This window comes from Sarcophilus harrisii, chromosome 5 (assembly GCF_902635505.1).
Source record: "Sarcophilus harrisii chromosome 5, mSarHar1.11, whole genome shotgun sequence".
Lineage (NCBI taxonomy): Eukaryota > Metazoa > Chordata > Mammalia > Dasyuromorphia > Dasyuridae > Sarcophilus > Sarcophilus harrisii.
The window spans coordinates 24393112-24409592 of NC_045430.1; the positions used below are offsets into that span (position 1 = coordinate 24393112).

General features: G+C 34.0%; 1 protein-coding gene across 1 annotated transcript in view; it reads left to right on the plus strand.

The window, feature by feature from the left end:
- The window catches only part of LOC100916840 (sodium-coupled monocarboxylate transporter 1-like), a 39691-nt gene extending 28342 nt beyond the window's left edge, over positions 1–11349 (plus strand). The window contains exons 10-15 of the mRNA XM_023505537.2: positions 1277–1344; positions 1959–2045; positions 3335–3522; positions 5369–5472; positions 7367–7446; positions 9983–11349. Coding sequence (XP_023361305.1) covers positions 1277–1344; positions 1959–2045; positions 3335–3522; positions 5369–5472; positions 7367–7446; positions 9983–10069 — 614 coding nt within the window. The 3' untranslated portion in view covers positions 10070–11349. The remainder of the gene's footprint in view (positions 1–1276; positions 1345–1958; positions 2046–3334; positions 3523–5368; positions 5473–7366; positions 7447–9982) is intronic.
- Positions 11350–16481: the final 5132 nt, after the last annotated feature.

The following is a 16481-nucleotide window of genomic DNA, read 5'->3' on the forward strand; positions in this document are numbered from 1 at the left end:
GTGACTATATATATATATATATATATATATATATATATATATATAGAAAGGGGCAAAGCTAACTTGAGGTTTTAAATCTGGATGGTGTAAGAGAATAGTGGTTTCTTCAACAGGAACTTTGTGGGGGGTAATTATTTGGAATCCCACAGTGATGTAATTTTATCCTGCATCAAAAGAGGAAGAACTAAGCCAGGAACTGCCAAAAGCCAGGGAGGAATATGTCTTATTTTTGAAGAAGTAATATAGAGTAATGGATAACTTGGTTAATAAATGTTTCCTGGCTTGACTCTAAAGTAGCAATCACAACACATGTTGTGACAGTCTCAACCAATTAATCAACAAACATTTATTAGATACCCAATATATGCCAGGCGATATGCACAAAAGTGAGACATTTCTGGTCCCAAGGACTTTATGGTCTGCTGGGGTGATAACAATCTTATCACTTTCCCCCTGGACTATTGAAATAGCCTCCTAATTGTTTTCTAGTCCTCAAGTGGAGAGTGCAAAAAGGTATATCCATATACTCCAGTTTTCTGATTGGTCTATGCAAGGGTCTGTCCATCTTCCACACAGCTGTCTAAGTGACTTTCCTAAAGTTTTAGTCTCATCCTATTGGCTGCCTACTCAATAATTTTCAAGGGTTCTTTTCTTCTAGGTTCAAATATAAATTTTTTTATTTAGCATTTCAGTCTCTTCACAACTGTATCCATTTCTCTTGTAATCATCTTACGCTTTATTCCCCTTAATGCTACATTATGTCTATCCCTTTTGTTCTACTTGCATATGGTGGTATTACATATTTGAAGTGTTTTTTCCTCTCCTCTGCCTTGGAATATTTGGCTTTTTTTCAAGACTCAAGCTTTAAAAACTGTAGGAAGTCTTTTAATTGCTAGTGTTCTCTCTTGAAAATTATCTCTCTAAAATTATCTTTGTGCACATATTGTCACCTTTATTAGAATATAATATAGAATAGAATGTTTTCATTTTGTCTTTACATCCCCAACATCCAACAGAAATTCCCTGGTACCTAGTAAGCATTTATATTTATTTGTTGATTGATTTCGACTAATCCTGAAGCACAATCCCCAGGAGTCTTATCTATCAATTTTGCAAACACTTAGGAAAACACATGTTTTTTCATTTTTTTTTTTTACCTACTTTTATCTATATGGCCATCCTTCAGGTTAGTCCAATTCTCTAGGTTTGAAATCTTTGAATGTGTTGGAGAATATTAATCATCTGCATCAAAATGATTTGGACTTTGCTTCCCCAGGCTTGTTTTATGGACTTCTGTGCATTGCAATGGCAGCTTTGGCATCTCTTTTGGGAGCGTTGTTACAGGTAACAGTTTTGTAGAACATTCAGAAGTCATTTTGTTCATACATATATTGTAGCTTTTCTTTGGGGTTTTGTGGGAATGAGCTTCACTGAATCCTGCTGTGCTGTTGTTCAGGGTATCATCCTAAAGATCTCTTTCCTTAGTTAAACTCCTAGAAAAATGCTGTTCACATAGCTATCTCTACCTTCTCTCCGATTTCTCAACTTTGTAGTCTGGCTTCTGACCTCATTATTTAACTGAAATCACTCTACAAAATTGCCTTCCAAAAATTTTTGTTAGTTGATAAATCTGACACTTTTCTTAGTTCTCTGCTGCCTTTGACCCTGCTAACCATATTCTTGTGTATTTTTGTCCCACTTGTATCTTCCTGTCAGACTACTCTTTCAATCTCCTTTGCTGCTTCAATATCCAGGCCACAAATCTTAACTTGTCCAGTGGCTCCACTACATCCCTTTGACATGTTTTCAAACTTAATTTACTGTCCATCAAATACTCTATCAAGTCTCTTTTCCATTTTGGAAGAACCACTGTTACTGGTCTCTAATCCATCCTTTTCTGACCAAATTGGAAAACTAGCCCCTCACAGCTAATCTGTGGCACTTTATTCTCCTTATAGGTAGCGGTTACTATCTTTGGTGTGATTGGTGGACCCCTTTTGGCCGTGTTTACTTTGGGCATCTTGGTCCCTTTTGCCAACTCAATAGTAAGTATAAAATATGAATGTGATGTTTAGCCTATATTGAATGTCTTGAGGAGGAGGAAGGAGAGGGAGAAAACATGATGGTGAATGTTTACAAAAGTTATAAAACTCTCTTTGTTTTTGGAAAAATAAAATACTAGAAAAATTTAAATTAAAAAAAAAATTGAATGTTAATACTATGTCTTCCCTTTTCAAGAATAGTGGAAATGAGTGATTTTTTTCCAAAGATAGTCTTTTCCTAAGAGTCTTTGGCTTTCACACCTTCCTAGCCCCATTGCCTTTTTTTCCTTAAGTTCTAATGCATTTCAGGAATTGTTTGAATGAGATAGCTCTCTAAAAGGAAGTTTGCTCTTTTGGGACCAAGACTTTTAAGATAAATCAAATGCTAAGTAACATTTTGTCACCTACGACTTTTATGCTCTTTTCACTATAGCATTCATTCTTAGTGTATACATACCACTGTAATTTTGCTGCATGTACATACTGTCTCTCCCTGGTAGACTGGAAGCTCCTTGAAAGGAGGGGCTAATCTCATTTTTATTTTACATACCCATTGCCTCACTTGGTACCTTGCAGGCACCGAATAAATGTTGACTGATAAATACATGCCAGGTACTTTGCTGGGTTGTAGGGATTCACTGACCAAAATGATACCCATTTCAGACCTCTCACTTAAAGGAGTATAAGAATTTGAGCTTTAAATACTACTGTTAATCACACTAAACAAGTATCTAACCTTCCGGTGGCTGGAGCTGAATAGTGCAGAGCAGTCAAGAGATAGGAACCAAACAGAAGTTTAATTTGTTTGTGAGGAAAATGGCTTGCCAGGGGAGTTTTCTTTGTAAGGAAGAAAAGAAACTAGACACAGGTTGCTTCCTTTTCCTCCAAAAAGGGAAGGGAATTATAAAAAATTTACATGATAATTTTGTCATTTATCTGAAATAAATAGATTGTATACTGTTGATTTTCCATTTCACGTTCAGTCATAATTATTGTACTATGCTATGAAAATGTTTGCTAAAAATTAAGTTAATAAATTTTAAAATAAATTAAAATTTTATCAAAAGTAACAATAGCTTTTTATTTTCAAAATACATATAAAGATAGTTTTCAACATTCACCTCTGTAAAACCTTGTCTTACAAATTTTTTTCTCCCTTTCTCTAATCCCTTCCCCTAGACATCAAGCAATCTAATATGTTAAACATGTGCAATTCTTCTATACTTATTTTCACATAAAATTTTCTCTTGAAAAAGAAAAACTATTGTTTTCCTCTCATTTCTATTTTACAGGGGGTTTTTGTAGGGCTTATTGCTGGATTTATTGCTTCCCTCTGGGTTGGAATTGGAGCTCAGCTATATCCCCCACTTCCAGAGCACACTTTACCTTTGAAACTTGTTACTGATGGCTGTAACATGGAGAACATACCACTAGAAGCTCCATTGTCTCCAAATGCTTTTGAAATTCATAATGTTGAAAGGTATTGAAATACATTTCATAATGTCACTTAAAAAATACTTAAATAACAGAAAACAGAAGACTCCTTATGGCTTTAATCACTGATAATACACTTTGCATTGATGATTATTTTGCTTCACTACTGATATTTGTTATGAGTTTTTTTTAAATAGGAGTTAGAATCTGCAGTCTCATTAATAATTGAACACCTTGTAAAAATGTAAATCTCAATCTTTACAGATTTCTTCCCAACCTGTTTGATCCTCATCCATGTCTTCCCTTGAATACTAATCACAATTGAGGAATTAACTTTTTTTAGCTTATATTTAAAATATTGAATTGAAGTTTTTAATGAGCAAAATTCTATTTTCTCTTTTCTACTCTCCCATTGTCAAATATTTCCCTACCTGTTGGATCCTCATCTATATCTTCCTTTGAATATTAAGTTGGGGAATCAACTTTTTAAAATTACATTTTAACATTGAATTCAAGTTTTTTAATGAGCAAAATTCTATTCTCTTTTATACACTCCCAATGAAAAAAGAAAAAATGATTAGAAATCCCACCTCATACAATAAATAAACACATAATAGAGAGACAGACAGACAAATCTGCCTAATCTTTTCCTTATTTACTGGTCACCTATGACAAAATGATGTCATTAATACAAAAATAATTCTATTTTCTGCAGAAAACCTTTCCTGATCTCTCTTAATGTTGCTGCTTTCCCTTTACAATTATCTCCAATTTATTTTGGCTGCATTTTCATACATAGATGATTGCATCCTGACTTCCTCATTAGAATGTGAGCTCCTTCAAAGCATAGAATATATATATATATATGTATTTTTGTCCTTTCCTTGCATCTCCAGAACTTAGCATAGAGCGTAGCCCATAGTAGATATTTATTAAACACACACACAAATGCAGTCAAGCAAAATTAATTTTCTCATTGGCCAGATATGTGTGTCTTATTCTGAATATTGAGTCCATCACCTCTCAGGAGCCAGCTCGTTTCATCAAGAGTCCTCTGGGATTGTTGTTGGTCCTCATTTTGATCAGAGTTATAAAATTTTGGATTTTTTTTTAAACAAGACCTTATGTTGTATATGTTGTTTTCTTGGTTCTGCTCTTTTCACTCTGAATCTGTTAATACTGTCTTCCTAGGTTTCTCTGATGCTTTTCATTACTTCTTATAGTATAATAGTATTCCATTATCTCCATATGCTACAATTTATTCCATATAGTCCATAATAGTATTCCATTTTGTTCACAAGCCTGTTCTTTTTTTTTTTTTTTTTTTTTTTTTCTTGACTATCTTTTGCTTTTTTATTATGAGTGACAAAAAAATCAACAAATACAAATATTTCTATATACAGAGAAAAAAGATTATGTATGCACCAAATGATACTATTGCATATTTGTTTACACTAATATATATTTATATATATGGAAATATTTTAAATAGTGGCTCCAAAGCTAACCTACTTATTTATGTCCCCTTTCAACTTTCTTTTCATCTTTTTATTTAAAAATAATTTTAATTGAGATCCTTTATTTTTATATCACCCATTTTCCCTTCCCATAGCTGTGAAAAGCAAATGGTTTGCTTTACTTCTTGGTATGATTTTTTTTTTTTCTTTTTTTTTTTTTTTTTTTTTTATTTAATAGCCTTTAATTTACAGGATATCACAAGCCTGTTCTTAATTGATGAACACAGGAAGAGTCAACAAGATAGTAGTATCTTTTTTTTTTTTTTTTTTTTTTTTTTAATGTTTTATGCAACATGACAGCTGTCTATTGGTGTTTTTAAAATATGAAATCTGTAGATTAATCTTATAATGAAACTTTTCCTCCTTTCTTTATAGAACTCCCCTAATGGATAACTGGTATTCCATGTCATATCTGTACTACAGCCCCGTTGGAGTTTTTGCCACTATAATTGTGGCAATAATTGTTAGCCTCCTAACAGGTATCTATCCCTGATTTGCTATTCTTTTGAACTTTTATATGGCAATTTTTGGTTTTGAATCAAATGTTCTTTATTATGGTTCTGATAATATAATATATATAAATTTCTTTGTAAATTAGGAACATAATAATTATTATTATTATTAAACACTGACTGTTTGGGGCAACTAGGGAGTACAAGTGCATGGAGTGCTGACCTTGTAAGACATGAACACAAATCTGGCTTCAAATATTTAGTAATTGTGTGACCTTGGGCAAGTCACTTAACCCTCTTTGCCTTAGTTTCCTTAGATGTAATATGAACTAAAGAAGTAAACTACTCTAGCATGTTTTCCAATAAAACCTCAAATGGGGTCACCATGGATCAGGGGTGATTAAATAACATAAATTAAAAACAAAGGCAAAGAAAGAAGTGATTTGCCCAGAATCACACTGCTAGTATGTGTTGAAGGCATTGGTCAAGGTCAGGTCTTTCTGCCCCCAAGCCCAACACTTTACCACCTGTGAGAAATGTCATCAAAATAAAAATAATCCCAGTTTCTTCACGAAGCCTTGTATGTTTTCCTTGTAAAATTGACTAATTATTCTAGCTACTTCTTATTCACATATAGGTGACTTCCTTTTTAGACTGAGCTTCTTTAAAGCATGAACAGTTTTTTTCCTATTTGCTTTTTGATTTGTCTTTCTTTGCATCTCCCAGTATAAAGCACAGTATTTGGTACAAAGTAGATATTTGATGGGACTAGCCAGGTATACAAAGGTGAAATCAGTCACTACCCTACGAATCAGATACACATAAGTATAATATAATTTATAATTTAAAATTTGTCAAGAAATCTGAAATGATAGGGAAATGCAAGATAAGAAGAATGGTTTGCTGGTAATATTCTAAAGGGAATTTTGCTTCAGGGAAGCAGATTAGATCATGGGCATCAAATTGAAATAAAATGGGAGGCAGTAGATTGTACATACGATATAATTGTACAATATAATGTATATACAATATGATTTCTTTTATAGTACTTAGATTTATTTTGTTAACTATTTTTGATTACATTTCAGCCTCATTTGGGCTGTATTCAGGAATGTCAGCCATTGGCTGTGTGTTCCAAACAAGTAATTAAAACTTAAGAATGTAATTTTAAAAAATTATAATACTTTTTTATTTTTCAAAATATATGCAAAGATAGTCTTCAACATTCACTCTTGCAAAACCCTTGTTCCAAAATTTTCTCCCTCCCTTCCCCCTTTCCTAGATAGCAAGTAATCCAATATAGATTAAGTGTACCATTCTTCTAAACATATTTTCACATTTATTATGCTGCACAAGAAAAATCAGATCAAAAGGAGGGGGGGGGGAAATGGAAAAAAAACCCCAGCAACAACAAAAAAGGTGAAAATACTATGTTGTGATCCACACTTAGTCCCCATAGTCCTCTTTCTGGATGCAGATGGCTATTCAAATCCATCACATAAACTTGTTATTGCTACGTACAAATATTCTCTTCAAATGTGAAAAAGTGAGTTTTCTACTCAATTCATTTAGCATCACTTTGTCAGTAAAGGTCTCTATAAGCATTTCTGAAACCATCCTGCTGATCATTTCTTATAGAACAATAATATTCCTTTACATTCATATACCATCATTTATTCAGCCATTCCTTAACTGATGGGCACCCAGTTCCTTGCCATTACAAAAAGAGCTGCTACAAACATTTTTGCACACATGCGTCCTTTTCCCTTTTTTATGATCTCTTTGAGATCTAAGCCCAATAGTAACACTGCTGGATCAGAGGGTATGCACAGAAGAGTATACTTTTGAATCAGAAATTCTGAAAAATGATTTCACCGAGTAATTGCTTTTTCTGAAAGTACAAATGATGTCTGTTTTTCAGGGGGAAGGAAACAGGTCATAGATAAGAGATTGCTACTAACCAAAGAAGATTTTTTATCCAACTTTGATTTTTTAAAGAAGGTATGTCACTCTTCATGTTTCTTACAATAGGAATGGATTGTAATTTTCTCTGGAAATATGGGTAGGGGAAAAAAAAACCAATTAGTGGACCTCTAATGAAAGGATTCTTCACCTACTTTTGTGTACTGGACCCCTTTGCCAGTAATTCTCAGAATCATGCATAAAATAAATATAAAAGACACAGGTTTGCAAAAGAGGTTTATTGTGTTGAAATACATTTACCAAAATATCCCCAAATCCAAAAATATGGTCATGTACCCCAGGATAAAAATCCTTGCTCTAATGATACCTTCCAGGGGGGGTATTAGTTATGATCTCTTGCTTTTGACAACGCTATCAAAGATGAGCATTTATAGTGACCTGGATCATTGGCTTTATCCTCACAAATGTCCGTTAGTCAATCACCATTTATTAAGCACTTAATATATGCCAAGGGAACAACCAGGTAGTAAATTAAGCAGCACCTGAGTTGAATTCTGCCTTAGACACTTATTAGTTATGTGACACTGGGCAAGTCATTTATCCCTATTTGCCTCAGTTTCCTTATATGTAAAATGAACTGGAGAAGGAAATGCAAACCTCTCTGGTACCTTTGCCAAGAGCACTCAAATAGAGTTACAAGAGTCAGACACAACTGAGAAATGATGAAATGGTAAACGTGTGGCAGGCACTGTGCTTAGCTCTATAAAGATCTATAAAAGAAAAGATGGTCCCTGTCCTCAAGGAGCTCATGTGCTAGTATAGAAGCCAACACACAAACAACTATGTATTCACATTGTCTGTTAGATATGATTACATGTTTATGAATATATATGGATATGTAATGCAGTGTTGGGTTTGAAATCAGGAAGACCTGAGTTTAAATCCAACCTCAAATACTTACTGACTGTGACCTTGGGCAAGTCCCAAGAGTACTCTGCCTCAGTTTCTTCATCTGAAAAATGGCTCATAATAGCACCTACCTCTCAGGTTGACTGAGATTCAAATGATAATATATATGTATTTTAAATAATAATATCCTTTTATTTTTCTAAACACATGCAAAGATTTTCAACATTCATACTTGTAAAACCCTGTGTTCCAAAATTTTCTCCTTCCATCCTCCCCCATAGACAGCAAGCAATCCTAAATGTTATGTGCAATTTTTCTAAACTAATGTTATGCTGCACAAGAAAAATCAAATCACAAGGTAAATGAAAAAAAAAAAAAGAAAAAAACTAAGTAACAATAGAAAATGGTGAAAATACTTTCCTTTCATAAGGGAAGGGAGGTAATCTTAGAGGGAAAGAGTATCTGTTGGACTTCCATGTACTTTTGACATCCTTCTAGAAAGATTCCTTTCAAGAACTTAATTCAAAGAGGAATCCTTTAGCGCTGAGCAGGAATTTGTCACCTGAGGAACCGGGTCTTTGGACAGTTCATTGAAATCAGATCTTTCCAGAGCTTGATATTTTATTAAAAATTTTATTATCAAATCCATTTTATTAATTATTAGTCAATTAAAATTTTGTTAATTAAATTTTATTCAAAATTAAGTTGTGATACATTATAAGATAAAAAATTTTTTAGGTTTAGGGTGAAAGGCTGTTGTATGGAGGCAATATGTTATGATGGCAAAAATAATTTTGATTTGGGTTCAAATCCCACTTTTGATACTATCTTTGTTATAAGCGCTATTACTTAATGTTCGAGTGATCCTGGGCCTCATGTGTAAATGAAAAAAATGGACTATATGGCTTCTGAGCCCCTTCTGGCATGAATTTTTTGATTGATGAATATTCATTAACAACATAGTTTTGATACAGTGAGGTTTAATGATATGTCTATTCTATAGAACAGAAAGACAATATAAGGAGGTTGTTTTTTTTTTTAAAGAAAATCTTTGTTTTGTAGGTGAATACTTCTCCTGTCTCCTCTTTACTCTATTTCTTTTTTAAACTTCATTTTTAATGCCCCATTATGGTAGGGAGTTAATTCTGAACCCTCAAAACCTATACTGATGGAGACCAACCTCTAGTGGATCCACTAAATCAGAAAGGCTTTAAATATGAGTCTGGTAACAGATTTCTTTTTTCCCTTTTTCTTTCATTGGAGGACTAGCCTAGGTAAATTCAGTTCATGCCAAAAATCAAGAGAAAATTTAAAGAAAAAATTATTTCCCCCAGTTAAATGTAAAACATTTTAAAAATATTTGTTTTTACAAAACACCTCAAAAAATAAAGTTAAAAGTATCCTTTTCATCTATATTCAGACACAATCAGTTCTTTCTCTAGGTATTGACAGTAGTTTTCATCACAAGTCCTTCAGAATTGTCTTGGATCACCAAGAAAAGATCTTTGCAGGCTACCATAATTCATGGAGACTACTTTATAAAAGCATAGACGAAGGGGGAGAACCTAAGTCGATGGAACCATCATGGAATTTTTTGAAAATAATCAATAATGGAAATTTTTTTGAAAATAATCAATGGAGTATAATATAATGGAAAATAATCTTGGAAGTTTTTGAAAATAATCACTGTTAACTTTTCTTTCAGAATAAAGTTGTAAACCAGCAGCTTTATGTGATAGAAGGTAATGGAACTAAACCTGATCAACGAACTAATGAATCAACACATCTTTAAAGATCAACTAAGTGAGCTATTCCTATTAGTCTGAATCTGTGAAATGGTCGCATTTGAATCATCATTGCAGTGTTCCATTGGACTGGCACCAATAACCAATATTTTACATATAATAAATTTGCATAGTGAAAATCCAGATACAGTTACCCCTTCCACATCATGACCCATCATGCTTTTGATGTATTAGGCTTGGTATAAAAAATTAAGTGGGAATTTGTGGGGAAGCTATACACAATACAAGAAGGCCAGAAGGTGATGCAGAAACAGTCTAGAAAATTAGAAATGTATAAAATATTTGTAAAGTATTATTATTATCAACATAGTTTATCTTTTAATAGTATAATAATTCAGATTTCTGGCACAAAGGGAGGGCCAAAACCTTTTATGTTAATTATAGATATGAATTGAGATCTACCTGCCAGACAGCTTCTTCACAGACAAATCAGAAGCACTAATGGGTAAAGATAAATGTGAACTAGTCCTGTTCTCAAGGAAGCTCTGGCTTTCAACACATCGAATTGAACTTTGCAGATGACAATAGAAAGATTCTTGCTTGTTGGAAGACAAGCATTTATTAAGTTGCTACTATATGCCAGGAACTTTATAGTACATTTTAAAAATCAGTTTTTGATTTCAAGGATCATATTTTTTTTTTGGAGTGTAGAATGTATGCACATGTGGATTTTAATCATTTAACTGGATTGGGCAATATGTGTTTTCTTCATGTATTTGGATACCTTTAAAAGGTATCAGGATAAAGGGGAAACTGAAGTCAGATTTGGGTTTGACAGTTCAAAGCTATGTGAAAATCCTGTTCTGAACTTATATTTTCTAAATCTGTAAAATGGAAATATTGTATCTACCTCATAGGCCTGTTGTGAGAAGACGTCTTACTTTGTAAAACTCAAAGTGCCATAGAAATATGATTTCTTGTTATTTCTGAACAAAAAGTAAATGTCTTTCTGGTGGTTTTTAAATGGGTGGAATAATGAAATTTTACATTTTTAATATCTATTTTATTATATAATAGTTGTTACTATTTTGGAAATTTCCATTTCTATTTAACAAATAAATTGCTCCTGGTACCAGGTTGAGTCGAAGCACTGAGACCCATCGTCTGTAGAAATACTTGTGCTTTTGGACTGAGTTCAGTCCTAGAGGAGCCTAGTCTTTAGTAAGAGAGATTATACTGACCTTTCTCAAACTCTGGCTAATTATATTTCTACCCTCATGGGGGAAAATGATTTTAGGTTTAATTTTAGGTTCTGAGTTTTGGTTACCAAAATGGAGAGTGGATTGATAAATGGATGAAATGGATGAATGAATGGATAGGATAGATAATGGATGGATGGATAGGTGCATAGCATAAATGTTAATTAAATAAATATAAATAGTCACAAAACAATTTACTGAGCTGTAAGGGAGGATTCAAAGCAGGGAAGAGGAAAAAAATCGTATAATCCAAAGGGTGCTTTAAATGTTCTTTTGTTCAGCTGGGGAATGGCTGAACAGATTGTAGCATATAAAGATAAGATAATATTATTGATCATAAGATGATAAAACAGACAATTACTGAGCATTCTGGATGTATGAACTAATGCAGAGTAAAGTGAACCAAATCAAGAGGACAATTTACACAAGAACAAGAACATAGATTTTTTTTTCACTTTTATATTTACATTTCCAAGTTCCTCTTCCTCTCCCATCCAAAGAAAAATGAAAGCCATTACAAGTATATGTAATGATGTAAAACAAATTTCCACATTAGTCATGAAATATAGTAATACTGTAAAGAAAAATGACTTTGGAAAGCTTGAGAACTTTGATCTAAACAATGACTAATTATGTCTATAGGATCTATGAAGAAGCTTATAAACACCTCTTGAAAGTTGTGATGGACATCAAGTTCAGACCATTTATGGACATAGTCATAGTGGAAATGACTGAATCACTTCTATTATAGAGGATTGCCACTTTTTCACTGGAGAAGGAAGTCTCCTTCCTTCTACTAGGAGAAAGACCCGTAGGATGTTTGGCCTCGAATGAAATCAAGGGAGAGAGCTAGGGGACATAGTGAAAAGAACACTGGCCCTGGAATCAGGAGTTCAAATCCAGCTTCAGAGACTTGACAGTAGCTGTAACATTTAGCCCTTAATGCCTCTCCACTTAAAAAATAAGTAAAGTATAAGTAAAGTCAAGGCTCTCATTGGTGATTGAGGTAACTGATTTCACTTTCTGGGAAACACTTGTTCACTTGCCAATCCTTAAAATAAGGAAATTAAAGTAGAATAAACATATTGCAATAGAACTTATGAAAAGCTTTAGAAACTGTATCTCTCATTCTGCTCTTTAGAATTAAGTACTTCATGTGACTAGTATTTTCTTTTTCCTCAAGGAGACATTTATTGCTTCCCCTAGAAAACTGGTAATTCATCAGTTTTAATCCACAAAGAAATATATGGCATTTTTCCAAAAGGGGAATTGTGCCCTTAATGATGAAAAGCACATATTTTTATGGTATCATCAAAATGATGGATGGTTCGAGACTTAACCATAGTCTACAAAGAAATAAGGAAGTGGATTGCTTAAAGGATCATGGGAACATAAATGGTAGGTCTGAGCAGTTGCCAATGTATTTCCAAGGAATGATAGTGGGGAAATAAAGGAAAGCATCAGTGGAAAAAATGAGGAGAAAATATGGTAAAAAATTTAAAAAGATAGTTGAATCATACCACAGGAGTGGAAACATAAATTGTGGAGAGCCCTTAAGCTCTACTGGTATTCTCCAAGTGTCAAGACATGTAGCCACAGGTTCTCTGGACAGATTGGTTAATACTTTCATTATGGATTTGAGAATATGAACAAGTAAGCCTTTGAATCAGTGGGAATGTTTGGATCAGCATCACTGGGAGGAGTATCCACATTGTGAGATTATAGATACATCAATCTATCAAATATCTATAACCAGAAATGTGCCACTGTGAAGTCAACACCAGAAAAAAATCTACCTTGTCCAAAGGAAGGACATTGCAAGAGGTGGAAGGCCCAAAGGCAGTTTCATTAGTGGGTACACTAATGAAAATCATTACAAGCACATTATTCCACTTTTTACTTTAAACTTTCCCCATTCAATCTTTCAACCCATACTGCCCAACCTGTATCTGACACCTTCAGACTACAATGAAATTATTTCCATCATAACAGTGATTTCTAGTGCAGAAGTCCACATCCTAGTTTCTACTGTCAAAGAGAAACCAATCTTGACCAGCAGAAGTAAAACAGGATTCTAAAAATTCCATTTCAACCACTCTGAAACATCATTTCCTTTTGTACTTTGCCCACCACAAAGTATCTTCCATATCCCTTGGTTCTGAAAAGAAAAGTGGTTTTTTTTCTGTACAAATAGTTAAAGGTCCAATTTCACAGACAATCCAGAGTCATAAAAGGGACCTCAGGTCATTTGTATCTGACCTAGCACTTAGCACAGTGCTTGGCTCATAGTATGGTTATTAAATGTTTATTGACTGACTACCAAGAATTTTAGGGAAGGGGAAATAAAATAAGGGGGAAAAGATTTGGAATGAGAAAACATCTGTTCAACTTCCGGTTCTGATCCTGTAGGCTCTTGGACAATTGTCTTAATCTTTCTGAACCTATCTGTAAAGTGAGAGATTTGCCCTAGATGATCTTTGAGATTCTCTATGGCTTGAAATCTATGATCTTATGTTGTCTACAGTATTACTGACAAATGGTCATCCAGGCCCTCATGTAATTCAAATATCAATGTATTTTGCATAATTGTGAATTGTGGACATAGGAAGGAAACAAGCATATACTAAGTGACAGACTCCATATTAAGAGCTTTAAAAATGTCTCATTTGATCTTCAAAAAAACCTTTGAAAGGTACAAGATATTATCCTCTTTTCACAGTTGATGGAAGAGGCAAACATGTTACATGACTTGTCCAGGGTTATACATCCAGAAAATTTCTGAGGCCAAATTTGAACTCTTCCTGATTCTTGGGCTCTATCCAATGCACCACCTCACTGCCAGAGTATTCCTAGTTATAACTTTTTTATTTTGCAGATTTCCCCATATTTCTGTGCATTATTCACCTTTGTCAATTAGTCTTGATATTAGTCTTAAAAATCAATGCCAGCAGTATAATTAAAGAGTTATGAATCTGTGCATATCTTTTGATCTAGCAATATAACTACTAGATCCATATCCCAAAAAGATAAAAAGCAAAAAGGAAAAGGATCTATAGATATGAAAAATATTTGTTAGATTTTTTTCCCGTGAGGGCAAAGAATTGGAAATTGAAGGGATGCCCATTAGTTGGGAAATGGCTGAATAAACTGTGGTAAGTGATTATGATGGCATAGTATTGTGCCATAAGAAACAATGAAGGACAGCTAGATGGCACAAATAGAGCACTGACCTTGGAGTCAAGAGGACTGGTCAAGTCATTTAACCCCAATTGCCTCAAAAAAAAAAAAAGGTGATAAGCAGGATTCTCTAAAAAAAAAAAAAAAAAAAACAATATGGAAAGGCTGATGCAAAATGAAATGTACTGTGTACAAAGTAACAGTAATATTGTAAGATGCTCAGATGTGAAGGACAACTATTCTCAGCAATCTGAAGGAACTATGATGAAAAATGCTATCCACATCCAGAGAAAGAACTGATGGCATCTGAATGCAGACTGAAGCTTATTATAGAAATGTTTTGCATGACTATATATAATCTATATTAAATTAATTGCATTCTCAATTGTGGGGATGGAATGAGAAAGAAGGAGAGAGACTGCAGCTCTAAGTTTTAAAAATGAATTTTAAAAATTGTTTTTATATGTAAAAATAAAATACTGAAATAAAAAAAAGTAATCAATGTCAGCAAATGCAGCCTCTTTTCCTCAGGATCCCAACCAATGACCTTTAGACAGGGAAGCACATGTCGTTTGTAGTTGTCTTCCCCACAGTAGAAGTCAGATCAATCTAAAAGCTTCTATTAAGAATTCACCATTCTCTAGATATCTGAAAAGTGTACATGACTATGAAAAAGACAGACAAAAGCGAATTAATCCCTGCTCTGAAGGCATTTATATTTAAACAGGAGAAATATATATATATATAAAGCATACATAATATTTTAAAAATGAATACAAGCTAGTCTGGGAGGGTGAAGGGAAGTTGAAGGGAAGAAGGGAAATCACAAAAAAGACTGCAATTCAACAGAAGAAATCAGAGTCCAAGAGACAGAAGTGAAGAATTCAGCACTAGCGGGGGCACAGACTAGATGTTTAGTCTTTATTTCCTTTTTTTTTTTTTTTTTGGTAAATTTAAAAATTTATCTTAAAGTTAAATAGAAAATGAGAAAAGAAAAAAATTGCCATGTACACAGCAGAAGATTTATATTAAATCTTATATATATATATATCATATAATTATATATTTACTGCATAAGCTTTCTTGAAATGAAAATTTATTGTTTTATATTAAAACAAATTTCCATTTCAAGAAAGCTTATATAGTAAACACTCCCCATTGTTTTCAAAACTACTAAGCTTTTCTTTACTTCCTTGTAGGTTTTCTTTTGTTCTTTGTTGTTCACTTTTCATTATTTTTCCTCTCTCTCTCTCTCTCTCTCTGTCTCTGTCTCTCTCTGTCTCTCTCTCTCTCTCTGTCTCTCTCTCTCTCTCTCTCTCTTCCCACCTTTAATCATTATTTGTTGAATTTATTCATCATAATTTGTCTTAATAGGATTTGATCTCACTGGGTTTTAGATGAGTTTCTGACAAGTGTGTAAGCCAATTCTTTTAAGTAAATTTCTGAACCACTCTAAATCTAATCCTATTACACACATTGTTTATTTTGTCATTTGGATCAAAGGTAGGCCTGAGAGGTGAGCCTTTAAATAAGAGGAATTCTCTGGAGACATTCTTTCCCTCTCATTTATTTAAATTTGCTTCCTACTTCCCCAGTTGACTGGCCAAACTTTCATTTTCTTCTGGTTAGCTAGGGAAAGTTCTAGGATGCAGGTCTCCCAAAAGCAGCCACCAGCCCATTACCAGGCATTTAAGCCTCCAGGCTCCCTCAATGTCACTTTCGTCGATTGATGTCCAGAAAATCGGGGAGACCTCTCGATCTCAGTCTCCTTCCATACTCGTCTCTCTAACTCGATCAAGCACCCTCTCAAGTGGACAGCTCCCTGCCTTGATTTGGAAGGAATCATTGCACTCTCGGGACGTTACCCTCTTAGGGCACAGAGGCACCGAGCCCCAGTGCCCCTGCTGACAGAAACCGACAGCAGGCGCTCAGCTCGCCAGCCTCGCCTGGCACGGAGAACCCCACTCTCCGGAGCCAAGCAGCCACCGCGACGTGGCTTCTGCTTATTCTAAGAAAGTTTGCC